Raw genomic sequence first — 27,698 nt, forward strand, 5'->3', positions numbered from 1 at the left:
ATGTTCTGTTCAAAATGTATTTGGCTCTATTTGCACAGGGACATAAAATTAAAAGTGCTGTACTTGGCAGTGTTTTGAAATAAGATACCTAGTCCTTGTGTGTAGGCTTGAGGATTTTAACATTGTGACAGTTTTACCATAATTTTTAGAAAATATCTATCATTGAACATAATTTTTTTAAGTTGTCATGGAAATGATGGAAGTTATTTTTCATGAAAGTTAGTAAGCTGTACTTCAGTTATTATTTCCAAGTAGCATTAAATGGAATGATGGCAGAGTATGTAACGTAGTTCATCTCAAAGCCTTGTTCACAAATTGCCTCCTGCCATTAGTGTTTTTTCTTTTTTCATTGCCTATAAACTTTCTCAGATCACTCTTTGGTTATATGATAGTTGCTATAATTTTATGCTTGTTATTTATTTTTAAAGTCCCAGAATACCATATAATAATAAGTGCTATAGCTTTCTACCTAACTTGCTAAAAGCAGCTTATTATTTAAAGGTATGTAAGGAAAAATCTGATAAGGGATGGTTATCTTATTTGGGATTTTATCTAACTATTAATAAGAATTTAGTGTCGTTTCATTTCAAAATTTGCAGATAATAATAATTTTTAAAATTTTCTTCCTATTAGACTTTTGAAGATTTTAAAAATGACAAGCAAGCTGTAGAATATCAACAACGAATTGTGGATATTTTGTTGAAAGTAAGTATTCAAAAAAAAGAGTAAGTATTCAGAGAATAGATGTTTATTTATTTATTTTTAGGGAGAAGGTTGCAGAGGGAGAGGGGGAGAGAGAATCTTAAGTAGGCTCCATGCCCAATGCGGAGCCTGACACAGGGCTCAATCTCACGACTTTGAGATCATGACTTGACCAAAATCAAGAGTCATGCTTATTAACCTGCTAAGCCACCCAGGCACCCTTGTATTGATGTTTATTTTAAGAACATTGAATTGTTTTAGAGCAAGTTCTAAAATAATCTAATTTAAAATTAAATTTAAAAATTTTATTGTGATATCTTTGTCTTCCAAACCTGAATGAAATACTTATCATTCTTTCAAAAAAAATTAATGTATCTCAGCTATAGACTAGATATAAGAATACAGGATACTACTGAGAAATACATATTGTGGTAATTGCTATATTAGTATGATTATGTGAAATAATGATGACTAACTTCAGAATGCTTTGAGAAAATAATTAATGTGAAGAATCTTCTTCCATCTCACACCAGCATTGCTGTGTTACTTAGGTGGTGCTGTAGGTCGACCATGGCACTGAAATGATGGGTAACACTTCAGAATGATTAGAGAGGCACACAGAGATGATCATCTCAGTTTAAATCTAACTAGATTCAGTCCAAAGTTATTTTGAGATCCATGCTGCTGCTAATGAATGAATGCAGAGACAAATTCTTTTCCTTTCCATCTGCACAGCTTGAACCAGGCCAGTTTCTTCTTGTAGTTGAAATCTTTAGAACTTTTTTGTCCTGTTCATTTGGCTATAAAATGGAGATTTCCTCCTCTTAGTGAATTTTAGATCATTTTGGACAAGAGACCAAAAATAAAATGTTCTCTAATTGGGTGTGACGTTAATCTATTACATTTATAATAGTTTTTTATAATTTTCAAAACACATTTATGTACATTATCTTATTTGAGCTATTTATTGACCTTGTAGGATAGGCAGTGATGAATATGAGAATAGGATCACTAAGCCCCCAAATAATGCCAGTTTGATCTAGGTGGGTGGTGTGGAGAATGTTTACTTGGGCTTACTAAATGGTCTCCCTATACCTAATCTTGTCCTCCTTTAATTTGTGATCTTGCCTTTCCTTTATTCTTCTGTGGCTCCCTGTTGGATTAGTTGGAATTAAGTTCCACTGTGAGAGAAATTCAAAATAACAATTGTTGAATGATGATGGGAATTTATTTTTCTCATAAAAGTCTGGAGGTAGGCAACCTGTTCTAGTAGAGTGGCTTCACAAACTTATCATGGATGCAGATGCCTTCTGCTTTAACTGTTGTTATTCTGAGTACATGGGGTTTTTTTCATCCAAAATACCTGCTTGGGTTCCAGCCATCCTCTCTACATTCTAGCCAGTCTGAATGCAGAAAGAGATGAAGAGAGTTCCCTCTCTTTAAATAGACTTTTTAGAAGTTGTATACTATAATTTAGCTTAGAACATGTTGATCAGAACTTAGATATATTGCTTCTCAGCTACTAAGACTGAGAAATGTACTCTGTATCTGTATTATGGTGACCATGTGTTTGGCCTAAAATGAGGAGCTTTGTTTCTAAGTTAGGAGGGAAGAACAGATGTTGGAGGAGCACAAATACTAGTTTCTGCCATACTCATCTGAAGTTGTTTTTACATGGCATCCAAGATCCTTCTGTATTTTCTGGTCCCTGATTACTTTCTATAACTGCTCTCCTCGCCTACTCCTACCACACAACTCTGTGACACACACACTGTCTGTATTATGAGCTTCTCAACCATATTAAATTATTGCAATTCACTGAACTTTCTGTGTTATCTTTATGTCTTACATTCTTTGTGTGTGTGTGTTTTCATCTTATCATGCCTTTCCTTCCCTTTCTCTGCCTGGCAAATTCCTAACCATTTTTTAAGACATAACTCAAATATGATCATATCATCCATGAGAAACTCTTTTAGAATCCTTTCCACACTTTCAGTTTGATGTGTTGCCCCTTCTCTGTGTTCATACAACACTGTATGCTATACATGGCACGCTGTATGGTCATTGTTTACATGTATATTTTCCTGCCTGGAGTTGAGTTTCCTGTAAGCTGAGACTATGAGGAATTTGTAGATGTATCATTGTTTTAACATGTCCAGAATATGTCCAGCACAATGCCTGCATGCTGGTAGGTGTTCAAGACATGTTTGTAAGTCAGTTGAATGGGAATTTGAGTTTAAAACTATACCAAGTTGAAGGAACAATTCAAATGAAAAGAATAATGCTCCACGAAGTACTTAAACTATTACAATTTGTGAATTGCTATCCCTGTATATTGTTTTGATATTTGATATCATTTACCTTGGGTCAATGTAGAATGAACCTTTGAGATTATTTTCTGATTTCTGATGAGAGAGTTTACTAACAAGTGTGCTGCTGACAGAGGCAGTGAAAATAGGAATGTAGGCAATGACCAGAGAACATTGGATGAGCATCAAAAATAGAGTGATACAATGTGTGCTGAATGGCTAGAGACATAGAAGTAAAAAGCCATTAATTTGTGACTTTGTATAAAATTGCTCAGAAAATTTTGTAAGCATGGTCCCTGAAGTAGGTAAGAGGAAATGAAGAGACACCAGGATTTCCAGGATGGTAACCATCAGACACTTGGTGAGGTGGCGAGGGAATTGGCTGAGAGTTAAAACTGTTTTTTTCAAAAGATGTTTCTAGGATGAGATGGTTAAACAGTTCATACCTGGAGAGTAAAAGGGAGGGTGAAAGCAGAGAGGAGCCCTAGTTGGGTCCAAAAGTTGAGTCCTCGGGAAGCCCCTGCACATTGAAAGGGAGTGGTGACTGAGTATTTTAAAGCTACAGAGAGCTCTTTGTAGTGGATCCGTTGAAATTTAGATACACACAGAGATTATGAGTATTCTCATGCTCTGGTAAGGATGAATTATGCACTTGAGGAAACCATGGTTGCTAGACTAAAGCAGGACAAGTTAAAGAACGGAATACACTACTAGCAGAGTAAGAGGAGAGGCCGAAAGCTGGACCGCAAGGGACTGTTTTACAAAAGGAGCAATCTTACACTTGATCTTTGAATGAAAGTGGGAGGGGGGTCTTAGGACCCACAGTAGACCAGTTTGTTGTTCAGCTAATACCAGACAATACCTGATCTTCCTTCCCAGTATGCTTCACTCTCTTTCTTTGCTGATGGCATCATCATTGGACCTGCCTGTCAGGCTCAAGTGTGTCATTGTTTATTCCTCTGTTAGCCACAGTTTTCCACACAGGTAAATAAATCCTTGTCCTGTTGCCGCTCTCTTCGCAGTGCCTTTTGCTCCTGTTCCTGCTTCTGTTTTCATGATCTCTGCCCTGGTTCAGACCCCTTTGTCTCTCCTTTGGACGTCTGCAGTCAGCTGCAACTTGCCTGGGCTCTTTCCCTTTTAATTCTTCCTCGTGTGATTTTATCCTGTTCACTGCCAGCTGGATACTTTTCCTAGGCACCATGCTGCTCACGATCAACTTTCCTGGTTGAACATTTTCAGTAGCTCCCCAGTCTTTTGTGGACTAAACTCTAGATTCCTTGGGATGACATTCAAGGCCTCATCTTTTCAATCTGATTTCTCCTTTCTTCTAATGCATGGGGCTGCATTATAGTGGAACACATGGTCTTCAAACACACTTGTGTTTTTCTGTGTCCATGCTTTTGCTCACACTCTTCTCCCTGCCTGGATTACTCTCTCTTTCCTGACATTTCCCTACTTTTCTTGTTTCTTTTCAAATTCCCTCTCTAATTTTCCCCACTGTGCTTTCATAGCCATATATATATATATATATATATATATATATAAATATATAATAATATTATGACTAATACTTAGCATAATGTCCATCTATGTTGTTGCACATGGTAAGATTTCATTCCTTTTTGTGGCTGAGTAATATTCCACTGTGTGTATGTGTGTGCACCATTTTTTTTCCACCTCTTTATCTATAGATGGAATTTAGGCTGCTTCCATATCTTGGCCATTTTAAGTAATGCTGCAGTAAACATAAGGGTGCATATATCTTTCTGAATTAGTGTTTTTATTTTCTTCAGATAGATACTTAGAGATGGAATTCCTGCATCATACTATTTTCAGTTTTTTGAGGACCCTCCATACCGTTTTCCGCAGTGGCTGCATCAGTTAAATTTCCTGACAGTGCCTGCTTAACGCTTGTTATTTCTTGTCTTTCTGATACTTGCCATTCTGACAGGTGTGAGTATTCATGGTATCTCATTGTGGTTTTAACTTGCGTTTCCTCGGTGATTAGTGATATTGAACATCTTTTCCTGTGCCTTCAGGTTACCTTACTTTTAGACCTCAGAACGACTCTGTTCTTTCTGTGTTGATAGGTAGCTTTTGAGTAGAGTTACTTAAATTTATTATTTTTTAAAGATTTTATTTATTTATTTGACAGTGAGAGGGAGCACAAGCAGGTAGAGCAGCAGGCAGAGGGAGAGGGAAACAGGCTTCCCATTGAACAGGGAGCCTGACATGGGTGTCGATTGTAGGACCCCAGGATCAGAAGCTGAGCCGAAGACAGACACTTAACTGACTGAGCCACCCAGGGGCCCTGAGGGTTACTTAAATTTAATTTAAATTTAACTTTAAATAAAAAAATAAATAAATAAATAAATTTAACTTTAGTAGGGTTCTCTTTTAAGAATTCCAAAGGAAAACATGATTAATATTTTTTTTGAAATCCACCTCTAACAATTCAGTTCTCATCCAAATTGTGCCTAGAAATATGCCCAAAAAACACTAAAATGTTTTCCTTTCAGAATATGAAAGTAGTTTGTGCTCCTTCTCTAAATGGCATTGAATTGAATTGTTGCACAGCCTATAAAAGAATCTTTTCATGAGTCTTCAGTAATGAGGCTTCCCTCCCACCTTTCTGATGGTATAATTTTGTATCAAACCAGATGGTATATTGAATAAATAAATGGTCTGTTTTGCTCACCAGGTTATGGTGGAGAATTCTGATTTTACTCCCTCACAAGTAGGGTGTCTCTTTACATTCCTTGCCCGGCAGCTTGCAAAGCCTGACAATACCTTATTTGTAAACAGAACCCTTTTTGATCAGGTGAGTGTCTTTAATGATGAGAATTATTTTTATTCTGTTTATCGATCAGAAAAATTCACTGGATTATACATTTTCTTAATATAATTGCCTAGTGGGTAAATGTCTTATTAGGTAGGATGCTGTTCAGGTTTTAATTTGGATTAAATTAGTTGTGGTTTTTGTTTTGTTTTGTTTTTTAATGTTGTATCTGGGTAGTATGACTTTACCTAGTAGCTTGGTATCTTGGGAGTATGGCTTGTGGAGATTGGTTTATAGAGATTTTATTCTCTCAGTTTTTCTCTTGCTCTAAATTGCTTAGAATTCTTTGCTCAAGAATTTTTCAGTTTAAGAATTCATGCATCTCATTGGTAGCACATCTATGATGTTGGTCACTGGAAGAGGGATCACTTTTAGAAAGTCTGAATTTCCTTATAAATGACTTTGAAGATATCTCCTAATACCAATTAAATATCTCCACGTATCCACAGGCAAAGAAAACACTTTCTGTCTGGAGAAAGTTACCAATAATGACTAGCATTTATTGAGCACTTCATAATACTAGGCTCTGTTCCAGGGTTTTATATGAATGTGTTAACTCAGAGGTCCCCCAGCAGCCCTGAAATTGATATTGTTGTTACCCTCTATTCTGAAAATGAGGAAAGCTAAATCCTGGACAGGTTAATTCACTCGTTCAAGTTCATACTTAGTAAGTGTTATTATTTGCTATAAGTGTTGTTACTAAGTATTTATGAGGTGAAACTCAAATTCAAGTGGCCTGACTCTTAAAGTCCATGCTTTGCCTGGTCCATGGTATCAGGGATCTTAAGGTTAAGATATGCAGATGGCACTGCCTTCCCACCATGTTTCTGAATAGTAAAGATAAGATGCATATTAAGTTGTTAGCAACTTGAGCCTGCTGTGCCATGTTATAGGCCAGGTGGTTGGGAAGATACCATATATCTGTGGTATGTGTTATGGCCAAGTGTGAATGAATTGATATAGGATAGTTACTGTTTTCATTACTACAGTGTTATGGCATGCATGCTAGTATCCAATAAAAAAAATACCTTTTCTTTGACCAGGTCCTTGAATTCCTCTGCAGTCCTGATGATGACTCCCGACACTCTGAAAGACAGCAGGTATGAACTACTGGAACTCTTTTTGCTGAAGAATGGGAAAGAGGACAGAATAAACTAGAAAGAACCTTTCTTAGCTAGACCTCATAAAACATAAGGAGAAAGTAGCTTTTGCCAAACCCTAATACTAAGTTAGATAGTGGCAACCAGAAAATAGTGTGGATGGTTGTTTGAGGTTCGATTGTAAAGAATTTATATCAAACTAAATTCCTAGACAGACTAGACTTGTCTTGCATTCATCATGACATCAAAGAATTATTCATCCTTCTCCATGAAGTAGCAGCAGTTGGCACCTGCGGGATCCTGCTTTCCACTGGGGCCATTTATCTGATAACCACTCCTAACTGCTATGGCTCTGAACCAGAAAGGCTGCAGGATCCTGAGTATTGGGACATTCAACTTCAGGGAGTGTTCTATAGCCCACTGCATTAGGGCACCATCTCTGGAGACTGGACTTCATCTGTCCCTTCACTAATCACTAGGAGATTGTAACTGATTATCACTTCTTTCCACTTAGGCCACTTTCTTGAGGGTCTGTTCCTAGAGTAGGATTCTTTGAAAGCTTATCCACTATAATTGTGAGCACTAAGAGAGCCTATTTAAAATTGATGGGCAGAGTTTGTCAGATAAGCAAGCTACAAAATAAAAGTACTTTGAGAGCAACACTGGTCTTTTTTATGATGAGAGTACACAGCTGGGAGGTTGAGACTCCGATAAAGAACATAGGAGAGCAACAGTGACCCTTTTCTCCACACAGCTGTGGTCCAGTGGTTGCTGTAGACTAGCTTAGGGAAGAGAACAGCTGCTAAAATTTTGGTTATCTCAAATTGTATTGAAGACAAATAATAATATGGACCTCTCGCTTTGTCCTTGTTTCTCTGTTGGCAGGAAAAGTGGATCATGGTATGCATGGTGTTGCTATATAAAATGATAAACACTTTTAATATAACTAAATTAAACAGAAATAAAACACAGATCTAAATAAAAAACTTTAAAAAGTAGTCCTCCTATAGTAATGCTCTATTTTTGGGAGTCCACTTTGAGACTATCTAGGTTTGTTTTTTTTCTCAGCTCATTTGAGAAATACAGAAAACTTACGAGTTGTAGATCAAGTTCGACACTAAGATTAGAACCCACTTCCATCCCTTCTAATCCAGCACTCTTGAATCATGTGTAACATACACAAATTTGTGTCTCCAGTATTTTTGAGTGTTTTCTGATGGTATGCTGATCAAATTTTAATAGGTGATTCCCCAGATTTAGTTCCCAGGTTTAGATATTAATGTTAGTTGATATTTTCAATATTTAAATGAATAAGATGAAGGCACAACAACGAAAACATGAGAGAATGTCACACATTCGTCAGTGAAGTAACTTCTTCACTCAGTTCTTGAATACTGGAAAAATAATTCCTTAGTTTTTTTGTGCTAGTCACAGTGTAATGACGATGATATGCACACTTTTAAATTTGATTGCCTTATTTCTATCACTCTCTTACACAGGGATTGGCAGTTTTGCTCTGTAAAGGGCCAAAGACTAAATATTTTAGGTTTTGTGGGGCACAGAGGCTCTGTGTCACATATTCTTCTTTTTGTTTTTATTTTATACCCCTTTAAAGATATAACAACACCTGATTTTTTACAGCATTTGCTAATTTCCATAGCGTAAACACTCCCACCACAACTGATTTGCGCCTACCAATATGATATTACTGAACATAGAATTGGAAAGGGATGCCCTTTATCACACCCTTATATAATTCCACCATATAGGTGCAGTAATTAACCTCAAGAGCATACATAGTAAAATTTAGTAAAATAGTAAGTGGTGAGTTTTGAGTATTATTTTTAATTTAATGTATTGTAAGTTTATATAATTTTTACCAATTGCTGCGTTTAACAACTGGCTTACACAATTCCTAAAAATTTAATAGTCAGCTCTGTTGAGTTGGTTCCAGCAACTGGCTCCAGCAATGGCATTTTTATTATCTTATTTCCAAATTGAGATTTGCTGTAGATGGATTTACTCCATGGTTCCATATAACAGTACGTTATAGTGCTCAGAATGGACTGAATTGGGGTTCTGAAAAGTAAAGTATGGATACGTTTCATTTCTTCTCCCCCTTTTTGTCTTTCTTTAACTTGAAAGTAATCAGTTTCCTGTATTAGAAAGATACTTTGTTAAATGATTTCCTGAAGTTCTGGAAGGGTCATGTTACTTTGGATTTTTTTTTTTTTTTTTAAGATTGTATTTATTCATGAGAGACACATAGAGAGGCAGAAACATAGACAGAGGGAGAAGCAGGCTCCTCACAGGGAGCCTGATGTGGGACTTGATTCCCAGACCAGGATCACGCCCTGAGCCAAAGGCAGACGCTCAACCACTGAGCCGCCCAGGCCTCCCTTTACTTTGGATCTTGAACCTAAATTTAAGAGAAAGCCTTCTCATATTGTTCTAATGACTATGTAATGGTTCTATTATATTTTGAGATTTAAAAATACTGATGATTCAATCTCAACACCCTAGTCCATTTTTTTTTCCATCTACTTGATGTGGTCAAAATTAATTATATGAACCCTAGTGTTTTTGTGGTAAAATCTATACACCATAAAATTTATTTTAACCATTTTAAGTGTATGATTCAGTGGCTTTAAGTATATCTCACTGTTGTGTGACCATTATCACCATACATCTTCAGAACTTTATCTTTCTGAACTGAGCCTCTGTATCTGTTAAACAATAACTCCACATAACCACCGTCCTCAGCCCTTGACAGCTACCATTCTACTTTTTGTCTCTATGAATTGACTACTTTGGGTACTTCATATAAATGGAATTATATAGTATCTGTCCTTTTGTGACTGGCTTATTTTACTTAGCATGTTTTTAAGTTCATCCATCTTACAGCATGTGTCAGAATTTCATTCTCTTTTAAGGCTGAATAATATTCCATTATAGAATTTGAGGAATATCCATTCCTCCATTAATGAACATTTAGGTTGTTTCCAGCTTTTGGCTCTTGTGAATAATGCTATGAGAAACCCCAGTGTTTAAATAGAGAAATTAATATGTAAACATGGATACTACCTGTGGACAATAGATTTTAAAGAACCATGAGGTATTAAAGCACCAGACAAATTATATGGACATTCTTGGCTTAGTGGACGGTTAATTAGATGTTCTAATAAGGCTTTATTTACACAAACTGTGGCAATCCTTCTATGATTGAAAAAATAGAGCCATTTATCTTTTTATATAAGACTAAATTACAATATCACCAACATTATAATGATAGTTTTCTGGTACCTCATACATGGGAAAGCCAAGTGAAAACATCAAGTAATAAGACCAAACAAAAAGTTACGGTTTGTGTGGCTGAATGGACTCTTACGGAGCTAGTAAATAAAAGTAGATTCCAAAGTGTTTTTACTCATTTATTTTAAATGTTAAGGTCCTTTTAGAGTTGCTGCAAGCTGGAGGCATAGTTCAGTTTGAAGAGAGTCGGCTTATCCGGATGGCAGAAAAAGCAGAATTGTAAGTTGTTTTTAAGGCATACATTAATTGCCATATACTAGTTTTGACTTCTCTAACTGGAAGCCCATTCATGCACTGCCAATTTTTAATTAAGAAACCTGTGCAAAAAAAAAAAAAAGAAAAAAGAAAAAAGAAAGAAACCTGTGCAAATAATAAAAAAAACCTAAATGCAAGTTTTTATCTTTCAAATAAAAATAAATAAATAAAAAGCTTTTGTCTTTCAAGTCTAAAATTAGTAACATTTGCAGAAATTAACAGTGAGTAAATTTGAAGTGCATGTACATTTTAGTATGAAAATGATGTAATCTTTTAATTTACATCTTATGATTTATTATTTTAGTTTTGTTTACTTAAAATTTCCATTATTTTATAGATTTTTGAGCCACCTTATTCATACATTTTTCTAAACAATGCGGAATTTAACATAGCAAATAAGATACAATATGTTAACAGTATTACTTATCTGATTTGTTCAATGTTGAATATTTGACATATTTGATTCTGAACAAACTTCATATAGTTGTTGACTAATAACTATCTTTATGTGACATATTATTGTTGCTTTAACATTTATTTTGTACTCAGTTTCGAAATTTCTTAGAAACATAATATTCATATTCAGCAGCATTTTAATCTTGTATTTAGAGGAATGGCAGATACTCCTCTCCCTTAGATGCTGTAACTTCATTTTACAGTAGAAATCACATCTACTATATTCATTTTTCTTAATACTAACCTCTGTGAGCAAACTTTTTGAAACAGTAAACTAATAACTACCTGCCTGTTTGGTACTTTGAAGTTTTTCCTCTTATGTTCTAGCTATCAAATTTGTGAGTTTATGTATGAACGAGAACACCAATATGACAAAATAATCGATTGCTACTTACGTGACCCACTAAGGGAGGTGAGTTATGAGGCTGCTTTACCTTTTTTTCTTACTCAGTCCTCCCTTCCCCTTATTAAGTAGAACTATTAAGTACGGATAACTATTCAGTAGAAATGTTGGGTTATATGTTTGCTGATTTCAAGGTTTTTCTTCATTTATTCACCAGATTTTTGTAGAGTGCCTACCATTAGTATACATTGACCATTAAAATAGATATATTTTCTGCAGCGTTAGAACTTATAGTTCAGTGATGGAGATTTGACATAAGGAAACAAGATACTTAATTACAGATGTGATGAGTGCTTGAGAGAAGAAAATGGAGACAAACTTGAGAACATACTGGGAAAACTGACTTCTACAGAGCATCCAGGGAAGGAATCTCAGAGGAGGTGACATAGAGCTTGAGTTTTGGAATTTGAGATGAAGCCAGTCAAGCAGAGTCAATGAAAAGTATTCTAGGAGTGGGACCAGGATAATAGAGAAGGGCAATAGTGATGTGAAATGAAATTGGGAATGTGGACATGGTCGACCAAAGACAGAAGAAGTATGATATTCCCTCATTTGGTTAATGAAATTGAGACCAAAATTAATTGGGATGGATTTGCAACTTCCAAGAGTCTACCCTAAACATTAAACTTATTCTCTTTAGTGTCCATTTTCCAGCAGTTTAACTATTTACAAGTGGTTTACCATCTCTAAGTAACAGATGCTTACCAAGACTGGTACAGATAGTAGGTAGTGACTAAATATTGAATGAATGAATGAATGAATGAATGAATGAATGAATAAATAAGTTGTCTTGTGCTCTTCAGGAAGAAGTCTTTAACTATATTCACAATATATTATCCATTCCTGGACACAGTGCAGAGGAGAAGCAATCTGTATGGCAGAAAGCAATGGATCATATCGAGGTACTGATTCAACAAAACTTTTTAAACTTCCCCATTTGTATGGCTATCTCCCAAATTAAGTGTATGCTAACTAAGTAATAGCATATCATTAAGTTGATCTACTTGAGGATTAATGCCTTTTTCAGATTATTTATTTCACCTGATATTTCATCAAATCCATGTCATATACAATGTATTGTATTGTGACTTCTGAAAATAACTCATTCACTCAGCTGCATGACAAACTGGATTTAGTGGGTTTTTGGAACCTTAGAATGACTCAGAATAGTATTGGTCTTCCTCCTCTAAAATGTGATAGGGAGCCATTCCTCTCAATCACCCAATGGAATTTTTACTGCAATGCGTTGTTCTCTTTGCTTTATTTTTCCATATATAATAGAATGACAGTTCTGATTTTGTTTATGCATGCTGTGTTACAAGAATGCAGGAGTTGACTTTAGAGCAAGAGCTTCTTTTTAAAAAACAAACTTATAGATGCCTAAATGAGGAGACTAATGCACGTGTGGTGAACACATGATCACAAATGCATTCTGAAGAGGACCCCCCAAATCAGTTCTCGTGTTTGTTTTCTTAGATTCATCATGTACACTGCACCTCAAAAACCAACAGTTAGCAGGTTTTTTTATTCTGTTTTATAGATCACTGATAATTGAAAAAAAAGTATAGTGAAAGATGCTGAGGTAATCCTAGTTTTGGAGAGAACAAATCTACAAAGTTTTTCTCCATGTAGCAAAGATCAGCTGATAGGGGAACTTCTGGTGAAAGGCTTAGAGATATAGTGAAAGATATGATTATTTAATATCTTTTTAAAAATATTATACATATGGAAAATGATAAGAAAGGATAAGCTCTGAAACTTTAAGGAAACTGCTTGTGATGTGAATTCTTTCTTCTAGTTCCTGATGGTTGTAAAGTTTAGAGAGATCAGAAATGTGAACAGCATCTTATATGAAACATGTGGTATGAAAGGTGGTATAGTCAGTCAGTAGATCTGTGGTCTGAAGTAATTGCTACACTTTTTCATCTGAAGGATTGAGAACATATATGTTATTTAATGTTACCATATTCCTGCTAACGATAAGGTGAATATATCTTGGTGGAAAAAACCCAGGAAAACCTTTCTCTATTTTCAGTTGTATCTTTTTTTCCTTTAATCATTTTGTATTCTTTTTCCTTTCATCATTCCCTTGTCTCCATAGTTACATTATGGCTTCTTCATTTCACTTCATCTGCATTATGCAGTAGTTTGAGCACAGGGACTCCAGACATCTGAAAATGAAGCTTTGTCTCTGTATAATGTGAAACATGATGAATTAATCAATGAGTAAACAAATCACTCAGCAGAAAACTCATACTGGAGAAACAGGAAGTGTTTTTGCTGCACAACAATTATTTCTGCTGACTGTTTTCCCCACATCTGCACATTTTTTTCACCTTGAACTTTTTAATATCTCTTAAGGCCACAGTTAAAAATATATAGACTTTTTGTTGAAGAACTTCTGTGGCTTAAATTATGTGAATAAAATCAACTTTCAATGATTTGAAAGGTGGAGGGAAGTCCTCAATTTTCTGACAGTAGACACAGGTATATAGATTAGTGGTTCTTAACACTTTGAGGGTTATAGACCTCTTGGGTGAATCTCTTGAAAGATTTGGACCCATGACACATAATATTGTGCATATGCACAGATGCATAATTTTGCTTATAATTTCAGGGATCGCCTAAAAGCTATCCTTAGATTGGATCTGTGGATTCCAGGTAAAGAATCTCTAGTTCCAATGGTTTTTCCAGTATGGACAAAATATGTTTCATTAGATTTTTAAAAATATTTTTCATTTTGGGGCACCTGGGTGGTTCAGGTCACTTGAGCGTCCGACTCTTGATTTTGGTTCACCATGATCTCATGGGTGGTGAGATTGAATTCCCATGTCAGGCTGCACTCAGCAGGGAGTCTGCTTAAGTTCCCCCTCCCTCCCCCACTCGCTCTCTCTCACACTCTCTCTCTCTCTCTCAAATAAATCTTTAAAGTATTTTTCATTTGAAATACAGAAAACATCCCAAAGAGTGCATACAACAAATGTACAGTTTAATGACACATTTAAAAAAGCAAACATCCAAGGCCCAGATCAAGAAATTTAGTTATTTCCAATACCTTAGACTTTTTGTGTATATCCTTTCCTGATTACACTTTCTTGCCTTCCCTAATATGGCCAGGATCCTGGTTTTTCTGATAATGGCCTGCCTTTCTATATACTGCTACTGCACATATCTGCGTCTCTAAAAAGACATGTTTGTTTTGCCTTTTTCTCACCTTTACATAAATGGAGTTCTGCTCTTTGAAGTTTGTACATTTTGTTGTAGGTAGCTGTGGTTCATTTTAATTCTTGTATAGTATTCCATTTTTACAGTTATATTACAATTTAGTCATTTCTGCTGTTGGTGAACATTTCTATTTCTAGTTTTTGACTATTAAAAGTAGTCCATCCACAATCATTCTCATACATGCATTTTAAACACAGCATTTCTTGAGGGCAGTCTCACATTACAGCATCAGCTGAGAACTTGATAGAAGGGCAGTTTCCATCTTTGCCTCAGACCTAGTAAATTGGAAACTCTGGAGGTAGGGCTAGCAATATGGTTTGATAAGCCCTCCAGGTGATTTTGATGCATGCTAATGTTTGATAAATCTCTCCTCTGGGGCCTATATACTTGCTAGTTAAATGGGATAAATGTATTCAACTTCACCAGATGCTTGCATTGAATGAGATTTTCCATTAGCTCTATATCCTTGCTAGACTTAAATTTTGCCAGTCTGGTGCATGTATAATGATATTTTATTATGTTTGTAATTTACATACTTTTAATTACTAATAAGATTGATAGTCTTTTTTTGTTTATTGGTCATTTAAATTCTCTTTCTGAGAGGTGCCGATTGAAGTCTTTTGCCCATTTTAAAACTAGAATGTCTCTTGTACTAACTGATTTATGGGAATTTGTCATGTATCCTGAATGTTAGTTTTTTCAGTGATATGTGTTGTGGATATCTTCCACTCTGTGGCTCATTTCTGTGGTTCTTTTAAAAGCAAAGTTCTTCTTTTTTCTTAGTAGTCAAATTATCAATTTTTTCCTTCTGTAGTAAAGAAGAAATTCTCCCTTATTATTGTCTAAAAGCTTTCTTGTTTATTTTTTGTCTTTGAATCTTAGGTCTGCTCAAAAGTTTTTATATATGGTCTGGCGCTGTATGCAATTAATTTTTAAAGTATGGGTGTCCAATTTTCCCAGCAACAGTTATTTTAAAAGGTTGCCTTTCCCCATTGCTTAGCAATACTACTTTGTCAGAAGCATATCAAGGATCTCTATGTTTGATCTGTTATTCAGCACTCTATTCTTCTTCACTGCTCTTATTTGTCTCTGCATCAGTACCACACTATTAAATATTGTTGTTTTATAATAAATCTTGACATCTTTAAGAGAGTATTGGCTATTTTGACCTTTTATACATTTATTTCTTTATTTTTAAACTTTAATTCCAGTACTGTTAACTTTCAGTGTTATATTACTTTTCGTGTACAGTATAGTGATTCAGCAGTTCTGTACATTACTCAGCGCTCACTGTGGTAAGTGTACTCTTAATCCTCTTCACCTATTTCATCCATCTTCCCACTCCCATCCCTTCTGGTAACCATCAGTTCTCTATAGTTGAGTCTGTTTTTTTGATTGGTTTCCTTTTTCCTTTGTTTTGTTTCCTAAATTCCACATATTAAATGAAATCATATGGTATTTGTCCTTCTCTGACTGATTTCACTTAGCATTATACTCTCTCTTCACATTCATTCATATTGTTGCAAATGGCAAGATTTCATTCTTTTTTATGACTAATATTCCATTGTGTATATATACCACATCTTTTTTTTTTAATTGAATTTCAATTTGCCAACAGATAGTATAACACCCAGTGCTCATCCCCTCAAGTGCCCTCTTCAGTGCTCATCACCCAGTTACCCCATCCCCCCGCCTGCCTCCTCTTCCACTACCCATTTTTCATTTCCCAGAGTTAGGAGTCTCATGTTTTATCACCCTCTCTAATTTTTCCCATTCATTTTCCCCTCCTTTCCCTTATAATTCCTTTCACTATTTCTTATATTCCCCATGTGAGTGAAACCGTATAATGTTTGTCCTCCAATTGACTTATGTCACTCAGCATAATACCCTCCAGTTCCATCCATGTCGAAGCAAATGGCAGGTATTTGTCCTTTCTAATGGCTGAGTAATATTCCATTGTATACATAGACCACATCTTCTTTATCCATTCATCTGTTGATGGAAACTTGGGCTGCTTCCATAATTTGACTATTGCAAATAATGCAGCAGTAAACATAGCGGTACATATATCTTTTCAAATTAGTATTTTCATATTCTCTGGGTAAATACCCAGTAGTAGAATTACTGGATCATATGGTAGCTCCATTTTTAATTTTTTGAGGAGTTTATACACTGTTTTCCAAATCAGTTTGCATTTCCAACCACAGTGCATGAGGGTTCCTTTTTCTTCACATCCTCACCCACACTGGTTTCTTGTGTGTTTTGACTTTAGCCATTCTGACAAGTATGGGGTGATATCTCCTTGTGGTTTTAATTTGCATTTTCCTAATGATAAGTGATGTTGAGCATCTTTTCACGTATCTGTTTCCCATCTGTATGTCATCTTTGCAGAAATGTCTGTTCATGTCTTCTGCTCATTTTAATTGGATTATTTGGTTTTTTGGTATTGTGCTATAGAATTCTTTATGTATTTTGGATACTAACTTGTTATTGGATATATTCCTATTAAGATTGTCTTTTAGTTTTGTTGGTTTCCTTTTCTGTACAGAAGCTTTTTATTTTGATACAATTCCAGTAGCTTATTTTTGCTTTTTTCCCCTTGCCTCAGGAGACATATCTAGGAAAATGTTGCTATGATGGATACAAAAGAGAGTGAGCATGAACAAGGGGGCAGGGCAGAGGGAGAGGGAGAAGCAGGCTGCCCAGGTAATGGGGAGCCTGACATGGAGCTTGATTCCAGGACCCCAGGACCAGGATCCCAGCCAAATGTGGATGCTTAACTGATTGAGCTACAAGCACCCCTGTTTCCATTTATTATTTTTTTAATATTTTATTTATTTATTCTTGAGCGATAGAGAGAGAGAAAGAGGCAGAGACACAGGCCAAGGGAGAAGCAGGCTCCATTCAGGGAGCCTAATGTGGGACTTGATCCCGGGTCTCCAGCATCATGCCCTGGGCTGAAGGCGGAGCTAAACCGCTGAGCCACCCGGGCTGCCCTCCATTTATTTTTTTATTTACTCTGATTACTTGGTTGACCCATTTGTTGTTTAGTAGCATGTTATTTGACCTCGATTTATTTGTAGTCATTCCAGATTCTTTCTTCTGATTGACTTTAGTTTCATAGCATTGTAGTTGGAAAAGATGTGTGGTGTGATTTCAATCTTTCTGAATTTGTTTGGACTCATTGTGGCCTAACATGTGATCTGTTTGGAAAATGTTTCATGTGCAATTTTTAAAAAATGTGTGTTCTGCTATTTTAAGACAGAATATTTTTAATATATCTGTTAAATGCATCTGTTGTAGTGTGTCATTCAAAGCCACTATTTCCTTGTTGACTGGAAAATTCTGTCCATTAATGTAAGTGGGATGTTAAAGTAACCTGTTATTGTCTTATTATCAATGACTTCCTTTCTGTTGTTATTATCTGCTTTATATATTTGGGTGCTCCCAAGTTGGGTACATAAATACTTACAGTTGTTATATTTTCTTGTTGGATTGTTACCTTTTTAATTATATAATGTCTTTTATTTGTCTCATATTCTTTTTTTTAAGCCCAGTTTGTCCAATATAGAAAGCTACCCTAGCTTTCTTTTTACTTCCATTTGCATGGTAAATGCTTTTTTTATCCCTTCACTTTTGATCTGTATATGTCTTTAGATCTGAAATGAATCTCTTATAGGCAGCATATAGATGGGTCTTGTTTTTTTTTATCCATTATATCACATTGTGTCTTTTGATTGAAGCATTTAGTCCATTTGTATTCAGAATAATTATTGATAGGTATGTGTTTATTACTGCCATTTGTTACTGATCTTACGGTTGTTTTTATAGTTTTTCTCTGTACCTTTTTTCAAATGCTCTCTCAACACACTTTCATGGTATGTTGGCTTTGTTTAGCAGTATACTTGGATTCCTTGCTCTTCATTTTTTGCATATCTTTTACTATTTTTTATATATTAGTAGCTGAATTTTTTTATTGGCAGCAGAAAACGTGAGAGTATCATTCTGCACTCAAATAAGATGTTTAACACATTTCCCCCTCAAAATTCCAAAATGATCTTCCCTTGTGTACATACTGACAAATTCTAAACTATGTTAAAATTCAAATTGCCATTTCAGTAGCTCTATCTCTATCCTGTGACTATTAATAGTACTGAACAATGAGCAGAGCATGAAGCCTATGCATCCAAATGTTCCTGTAACTGGTTTTTGATTTGTGATTACCTTAGATTTATATGTAACATTTATGCATGTATTAAGTTGATGGTCACTTAAGTTAGAACTCATTTTTTTACTCCTTTCCCTCCCAGGTTTTAGGCATATGGTGGCGTACTCTATATCCATGTATTTTGTGAATGCCTTGACTGATTTTTATAGATATACTTAATTTTACTGCTTTTGTGTTTACTGCTTACTCTTATTGTCTTTCTTTCCACTCAGAGAGTTCCCTTTAACATTTCTTATGGGACTGTTTTAGTGATGATGAATTCCTTTAACTTTTGTTTGTCTGAGAAACTCTTTATCTCCCCGTCTGTTCTGAATGGTAGCCTTGCTGGATAGAGTATTCTTGGCTGCAGATTTTTTTCTTTTAGCCTTTGAATATACTTGGTCTTTTGGCCTTCAAAGTTTCTGCTGAAAAATCAGCTCTTATCCTTTTAGGGGTTTCCTTTGTACATAACTGTTTTCTCTGGCTGCTTTTATTTTATTTAATTTTATTTTTTTTCCTCTGGCTGCTTTTAAAATTCACTCTTTATCAGTACATTTTGCCATTTTAAATACTGTGTGTCTTGGTGAGGACCTCTTTGGGTTGATTTTGTTGGGGGGCTCTCTGTGTCTCCTAGATCTTGATATTTCCTTCCCCAGAATCAGGAAGTTTTTGGCAATTGTTTCTTGAAATAAACTATCTACACCCCTTTCTCTCTCTTCTTATGGAATCCCCATAATGTGAATGTTACTGTGCTTGATGGTGCTGCTGATGTCTCTAAGACGTTTTCCCTTTTTTTTCCCCCCTCTATTTTGTCCAGCTTCATTGCTTTCTGTTACTCTGTCCTCCAGGTCATTCTTCTGCTCATCCATTCTTCTGCTTCTTCTAGTCTACTATTTATCTCATGTAATATATTTTTAATTTCAGTAATTGAGTTCTTCATCTCTGGTTCTTTTTGATATTTTCTGTGTCTTTGTTAAGAGTCTTACTGAGGTCCTCCACTCTCTTAAGTCTAGTGAGTATCTTTATGACCACTAATTTAAGTTTTGTATAGGCATATTATCTTTGTTTCATTTAGCTATCTTGCTGTGATTTTTGTCGTGTTCTTTCATTTGAGACATATTCCTTTGTCTCCTCATTTTGTTGAACTCTCTGTGTCTACTTCTATGTGTTAGGAAAGTCAGTTATGTCTCCTGTTGAAAATAGTGGCTTTATGAAGAAGAGGTCCTGTAAGTGCCCTGCAGTGTGAAGTCCCCTGTTCACCCTGATGTGAGAGTCCGTTTTTCTCTCCACTCCATGCCCACGGTGTCCATCGTTCCTGTGGATAGTCCCGTTGGTCCATTTTGCTCTGTACCTTGTCTTCACCCTTTCTACTCCCTACAGTGGGTTCTCCTCTCTATATTTAGCTGTGGAGAGTGTGTTCGTTCTGCCTGTCTTCGAGTCTTTTCTAGGTTTATACTAATATGGGTGTTACCTAGTTGTATCAGTGGGAAGAGGTGAGCTTAGGATCCTCCTACTCTGCCATCCTCCCCACCTATCAACCTTTTATGCTTTTAAATATATTTTATTATGAGCTAGTCAAGTTCTACCAAAAAACTTCTTTTAACTTTATGATTCTCATAGAGATTGCACTGAATCCATCAATTATCTTAAATTTAATTGGCATCTTTATGATATAGAGTCTTCCAGTTTATGACCATATGATATAAGCCTTTATTCAAGAGCTTCTATAAGGGTTTATAATTTTCTCTAGGGATTTTCCATTCTTCATTAGATTAGCTGTCACAATTTCATATTTTTAGCATAAAATTTGCTATTGTTAATGGTATTTTAAACATTTTTATTTCCAATATAAATACAATGTTTACTAGACTTTTATGGAAGTCTTTTATTTCTGTATGTTAACAATTTTTTCATAAATGAATTTTTTCACATTTTGTTTCTTACTCTATAGTTATGGTGAATCTTATTGATACTAAACCAGCCTTGACTAATGTGGATAACCATAACTTAATCCTGGCATTATCCTTTTAAAATATTGTTGGACTTTGTTTTTATTTAGGATATTTGTATCAGTGCTTATGATTATGACTGATCTGTAGTTCTCCTTTTTTATATTATCCTATTGGGGTTAGGTGTCAAAAATTTTGATCGTCTCAGGAAATGTGAAGTTTTGTTTTTGTTTTTCCTATTCTCTTTAAGGGTTAATTAATGTTGGCATTATTTCTTCCTTAAATGGTTGTTAGAACTCACCAGTGATGCTCTTTGGGCCTGGAGTTTTCCATATGGAAAAATTTTTTTAATATTCATTCAGTTTCCTTAGTGATTAAAAATCAAGGCAGGTTTTTCTAATTGTTAAGTCAACTTATTAAAAGACATTTTTTCTAGAAACTTTTCTCTATGTTGTCTAAATTTTCAAATTCTTGATATAAATTCATTCATAATAATTTCTTTTTAATATCTGCAGATTGGTAGTAATATCCCCCCTTTTCATTTGTAGTATTGGTTAGTTGTACCTTCTCTGTTTTGAGGTCTATTATATAAAAGTAGTATAGAGTATAGTTACTAATGTCTGCTCATTATTAAAGAGCAGGTACTGATACAGACATATTAGATGTACCATGAATGTTGCTGTCACAGTAACTTGTCTCATTTTTATTTGACAGTATATCATGTTAATCTGTAGTTGGTCTTTGCATTTTAGCCATGTAAAGCTGCAGTTGGAAGGGTAGAAGAGTAAGTTACAGAAACCAACTTAGAAGAGAGTTTCAAGAAGATAAATAGCCAGCCATAATGTTTATGAAAGTTCCACGAGAGGGCAGATTGGAAGTCTTAAATTTGGCAGGAATAGATGTTATTTACTGTAATTGATAAACAGTGATCAACCTCTTAGTCTCATGTAAGACTTGTGACCCTTAATTGTTTTAAGACACTCCTTTTTTTTTAAAAAAAGATTTTATTTACTTATTCATGAGAGACAGAGAGAGAGAGGCAGAGACAGGCAGAGGGAGAAGTAGGCTCCATGCAGGGAGCCCGATGTGGGACTTGATCCAGGCATTCCAGCATCATGCCCTGAGCTGAAGGCAGGTGCCCAACCGCTGAGCCACTCGGGCATCCCAAGACACTCCTTGTTTCAAAATCCACCAGGCATCAAGAGTAAAGTTTTCAAAATTTTAGAAAATTTTCAACTCTCCTCTTTTTTTCTTTTCATTGTTTCCAGTGATTACTTTAAGCTCAAGGGTGAAATTCACTGACTAGGAAATTTGGGAAAGCTTTTGTTCCTTCTGTTCATCCTGTAGATATCAAGGCTTATATCCAGAGTTTTAATGCTTTCATTTTCTAAGCATTCTGAATTACTGTTATATCAAAATCTATTTTTTACCTGGTATATTTCTAATTTTGTTCCTTTGCAATGTGCCTTTAAATTGAGACCTTATATTGAGGTCTTCTGAAAGGCAATGTAGAAGCTTATGAAAATACTAAAGTAGGCAAATCATGTTTCACACAAATGGAAATTCTAGTTAACATAAGAGATCACTTTATCTTTTCCTTTCACTTTAGGAACTTGTATCCCTGAGGCCCTGTAAAGCTGCAGAGCTGGTTGCTACTCACTTTTCTGAACAGATTGAAACAGTCATTAAAAAACTCCAGGTAAATATTGCAAAAATAAATTGGGAAGAAACATCTAGTGGAGAGATAATTACTGAATATCCATTTAAGCACTTTTGATTGTAGTAATTTCTTCGATAGTTGCCATTTAAGCATTTTTTATACTGTGTGTGTATTTGGGAGCAGTTGTGTGATAATCTCTGCATCTGGAAATGAAGGAGTTCATCTTTTTGCATAGTAAGTAGTAACATCCCAGAAACATTTTTAGAACTATACTCTGTACTTATTCTAGAATTTGTAATCCACAGAAGATCCCTCCTCCTCTTTTTTGTTTTCTTTTGTTTTTCTATAGGAACTACATCTGTATTCTCTTTGAGGTTGATGTTATTTATTATTTATTCAGACTTTTGTCATCCTCACATTAAGTTAATGTTGACTATTTAGAATTTTTCTTGTAAAATCTTAACTAGAATACAGTTATATTAATGTCAAATATTGAGATGTTCAGTTTGAAGTACTCATTAGTGAACCTAGTGTTCCACTTGTCACTATGATTGCAGTGAAAATAATGAGTTTTGCTCACTGTCGTTAAGGCTGTAAGTGATAGAGGTAGGAAGTAGGACAATGACAGCAACATAAAGCATGACCCAGAGTCCTCAAGTACCCATACTTGAAGGAGAGGATAACCTTTTAAGTTGAAAACCAAAGCAGTGAGTGGGGGCAGCTGGCCTGAGAGACAAAGATATGCAGTTTATTAACTAAAACACTTATTATGGCCTTACCATATACTGTAAGGTAGGCCTTGGGTTGCAAATAAGAATACAATCTTCTCTTTAATTTTTCCTGTGAACTAAAGAAGTGCTTATATACCATGCAAGGTTACAAGTGCTACAGCAGACACATGGAGAAAGCACTGTAGGAATAAGAGCAGAGAGTGGTGGACTGATGCCAGACAAGAGCCCCCAGCCATGCCTGGGCTGGGTCCTGAGTGACTGGCATCCATTTTCTTTTTCTTTTTTTTTTTTTTTAATTTTTATTTATTTATGATAGTCACAGAGAGAGAGAGAGAGAGGCAGAGACACAGGCAGAGGGAGAAGCAGGCTCCATGCACCGGGAGCCCGACGTGGGATTCGATCCCGGGTCTCCAGGATCGCGCCCTAGGCCAAAGGCAGGCGCCAAACCGCTGCGCCACCCAGGGATCCCGGCATCCATTTTCTAGGCAGAGAATTGAGAATCACTTTCTAGATAGAGGATTATGGGTATGTAGAGACTTGAAGGAATGAGACAACATGCATATCCAGAGAATGGCCAGGTCTGTGTGAAGCATGACGTGCTGGGGATGATGGTGGGAGGAGCACGTGGTGAAGCTAGAAAAGGTCTGCTGGAGGGAGGAGTTGAAACTAGAGAGGCTAGAAATGAGAGTTTGCACTCTGATACTGAACAATCTTATGTGTAGCGCTAGAAATTATACTGGATATTCTAGATAACCCAGAGAATTACTAAAGTTTTTCAGCAAAAGGACATCATTAGATTCATTTTATAGAAAACTAACTTTATAGTGTGGGGAGTAGACTAACAGAGCATATGGAGAACAGAGACCATGGAGACTAGTTAGAAAGTGAAGGGTTTAGGCAGAAGATGGCGAGAATGGGGACTAAGTCAGTGGTGGTGGTGTGGATGGGTTCAGGGTGTGTTGTGGTATAAAACATGTACAGGACTTGAAAATGAGTTAAAAGTGACTCCCAGGCATCAGGCTTGGCTGTCCAGCATAATGAGGTCCATGAACTCAACATATCCATTAATTCAATAAATATTATGTACCTTCTGTGACCCAATAACACTGTTATGTGCTGTGGATATAAAAACATAGACATGTATGCCTATGCTTAAGGAAGAAGGCAGATAAGCCAACAGACAGTTGCAGAATAGTTGAACTTAAATGATGATAAAGCATTGCCCAGGATACTGAGAAGTACATGGAGAATCATTCAGTCCATTCTAGTGATTAGGACAGGAGGACACTTCTGCTAAAACTACTCTCCATCCCCTCTTTAAAAGTCAGCAGTTTCTGACGTATTGCCTCACCTTAGTGTTGTCACTGTCATTTAAGGTTATCTAAGCAGGATTTTCTGTTTCCCTTAGTCTCTAAAGATCCTTAGAGACAGAGAGGCCAAGTAAATAAATATAATGTCACTTATCAGACAAACATAAAAAAGCTAAAGTGTCATAGATTTTGTTTAAAAGATGTTTATTTGATTGTGGAGTGCTTGGAGAGTCTTATACATTTCTTTTAAATAAATGAAGTATTTATTTTATTGCAAAGATTTACTGAATATGAAAGTACCTTTCTTAGTGGCAAGAAATAACGCTTCTAACCAATTATTTTGAGAATTCTTGAAATGAAAAAGAGCCAGAATATTAAGTTATAACCAGGAGGAGAGTCCTATTAAATAAAACAAAATGATAGACCAGGAAAATGATAGAGAATCAAAGACTGATAACATGTTTTAAATGTCATCTTCTAAAGTACATTAATCCTTTTCAGTTTTGAGAGTTCTTTGCTTTATATGGATGAAGTTTGAAGTATCCAAAAAGAAAGAAGAAAGAAAAACTAAGCTATAATTTTTGCTTAGTTTCCCTAAGAACTTAAAAACATTATTTATATTCAGGGTATTTTAAGGTGTATCTCATTTAATTTTCACTTCTACCTCTGCAGAAGGCAGAGAAGATATTGTGTTCTCTGTTTCAGATAAGTAAACTGAATTACTAAGAGAGTCAGTGATTTAAACAGTCACATGGCAAGTAAGTGGAAGAAACAGAACCCAGATTTCATGACATATTAATTGTTAATGTTGCAGTGTGACATCTCTTCTGTAGTTGATTACAGAAGTTAATGAACTTTTTTGGTGGTGGTTGCTGTTTGTGTCTCAAACTCCCATTCTACTTAGATTATATCACAATAGGCTATTGTCACAAAAAAGAGGACCTGGTGAGGCAGTGTGAACCCCTCAGTGTAGCTAGAACTCACTGTCAGCACAGCAGTTCAGAGCACCTGCCTTTCCCAAGGTCCTAGTGCCGAGAACCGCTAAGGATGTGTCTTAGTATAGGGCTTTTATTTTTTTGACAGTAACAATGCATTTGTGTTTCTTCTGCACTCAAAATGGAATGTGTGACAGTGATTTCAATTACTGAGAGGAAATGACCTCCAAATGACTCTTTAGAATTTCTTAGATCTGTACATAGACTTAAAAGGGGTTTTCTAGAGTTGTTCTTTACCATGGCATAGTTTGAAGAATTTAATTTTTTTTTTTTATTGTTTGACTTAAAAGGGATTTTCTAGAATTGTTCTTTACCATGGCATAGTTTGAAGAATTTAATTTTTTTTTATTGTTTTTCTATTCAGAACCAAGTTTTGCTTTTCAAATTTTTGAGGAGTCTTCTTGACCCAAGGTATGTTAATAAATTTGTTTTTATTCTAGATAGATGAAAATTAAAGGAAATAGATTGAGGTTAAGAATACTGGCCAGCGGTTTAGTGCCTGCCTTTGGCCCAGGGCGCGATCCTGGAGTCCTGGGATCGAGTCCCACGTCAGGCTCCTGGCATGGAGCCTGCTTCTCCCTCCTCCTGTGTCTCTGCCTCTTTCTCTCTCTCTCTCTCTCTCATAAATAAATAAATAAATAAATCTTTAAAAAAAAAAAAGAATACTGGCCCATTGTGGAGCGCATGGTGACTCAGTCGGTTAAGTGTCCAAGTCTTGATTTTGGCTCAGGTCATGAACTCTCTCTGCCTCTCCCTATTCCCCGTCTCCCCTAAAAAAAAGAAGAAAGGAAACTGGCTCATTTTATCTGAATAGTATAATCAACTTTTGATATTTAATGTTAGTTTGACAGTTTCATAAATTATTCCAAAACATCTGATGAAAATAGATTATATCTTGAGGGAATACTTTTCATTTGAACATGGGCATACATGGTGAGTTGTTATCATTGTAAAAAGAAAATAATGAAGTGATGCCGTGAAGACATGGTTCAGGAAGAATCTGATGACCATCTGGCTTCCCCTTTCTATCCTAACATCACTTTTTCCTGTTCTTTATTCCATACTGTGGATTGATAGTTTTACTTTCAAAATAAACCCCTAGTTCCTAGCTCACCTCTAAATTTATTACCTCTTAAATCCTCATTTGAAGTGTTAATTTTAAATAACTTCTTGTGGTGGTGTGAGAAGCAAAGTTTAATTTTTTTTTTTTAAGTCCTACTCTGGTACTCATCACATGAAAATTAACCCAGGGAGATAAGATTAGTAATGGATTTGTAAGCAGAGCAGCTCTGTGTGAGAGATCTTAACATTTTGCTGTGACTAAGTGGACTAATTGGGAGTTGAGTGGAATAATATTTAACATCCTCTAAGACAGTCACTCTGTCCTAACTGGAAGTATGTGTCAGAATCACCTTAGAAACTTGTAAAAATACAGACATCTGGGCCCAAACCCACAGAACCATTGTAGGTGGGGATATTTTTGATGTGTACTGAGTTAAGCATCGGTGGTGTAAGGGTAATGTTCCAGTATGACATAGCTTTCCCATCAGACGTACAAACTTTTATGTTGCTTTATGGTGTACACTAGCTGCTGAAAACAGTCATTTAGTTACTTAATGATCATCTCAGTTTGGGTTATTCCAGGATTCTGTGCTATTTTTACATACCACAATGCCAGTAGTCTTGTTGATTGTAATAATTTTTTGGAATCTCAGTCATTTAAATCTAGAGCAGACCAGGCTGCATTTAAATTCAGTCATCCAGATGTGGATGTTTAGAAACATGCACAGGCAGATGTTTAGAAAGGCAATCTGACTACATACCCCAGCACCACTGTTCAAAACATCTTCACATCATCTATGTTTTAATTCCCTGTTCTTAGAATATCACTGAGGCTAGATAATTTCTTTTTTTTTTTTTTTTAATTTCTATGAATCATTTGTCTCTCCCGCAGAGCCAGTTTGGGCCAAGGTCATTTGTAGTTAACTGATAGGAACATCTTAGATCAGTTGGGTGTTGGTGGGGAAAGGGTGGAGAGAGCTGGGGACAGAGATGTGAAAGAAGATGGGAGGTGCTGAGTAGACCAAGGAAGGAGGCACCCAGCCTCAGCCCCAGCCCTTTCTTTGTGACCTGTGCACCCCTTTCTCTTGTGGCACAGTTCCTCCTGTTCCTCCCTTGTGGTATATCCATTCTCCTAATGATGTGGAAATGTTGAGGTTCGAAGCCAATAGTCAAGAAAGAATTC

General features: G+C 35.8%; 1 protein-coding gene across 7 annotated transcripts in view; it reads left to right on the forward strand.

Moving 5' to 3' along the window:
* Positions 1-27,698, forward strand: part of VPS8 (VPS8 subunit of CORVET complex) — a 257,836-nt gene that overhangs the window by 125,143 nt on the left and 104,995 nt on the right. For all 7 annotated transcript variants that reach the window (XM_038583601.1, XM_038583603.1, XM_038583602.1 and 4 more), the window contains 8 exons: positions 634-705; positions 5,713-5,832; positions 6,894-6,950; positions 10,399-10,481; positions 11,301-11,385; positions 12,180-12,278; positions 22,367-22,456; positions 25,818-25,864. In XM_038583601.1, coding sequence (XP_038439529.1) covers positions 634-705; positions 5,713-5,832; positions 6,894-6,950; positions 10,399-10,481; positions 11,301-11,385; positions 12,180-12,278; positions 22,367-22,456; positions 25,818-25,864 — 653 coding nt within the window. The remainder of the gene's footprint in view (positions 1-633; positions 706-5,712; positions 5,833-6,893; positions 6,951-10,398; positions 10,482-11,300; positions 11,386-12,179; positions 12,279-22,366; positions 22,457-25,817; positions 25,865-27,698) is intronic.

Source organism: Canis lupus, chromosome 34 (assembly GCF_011100685.1).
Source record: "Canis lupus familiaris isolate Mischka breed German Shepherd chromosome 34, alternate assembly UU_Cfam_GSD_1.0, whole genome shotgun sequence".
Classification (NCBI taxonomy): domain Eukaryota; kingdom Metazoa; phylum Chordata; class Mammalia; order Carnivora; family Canidae; genus Canis; species Canis lupus.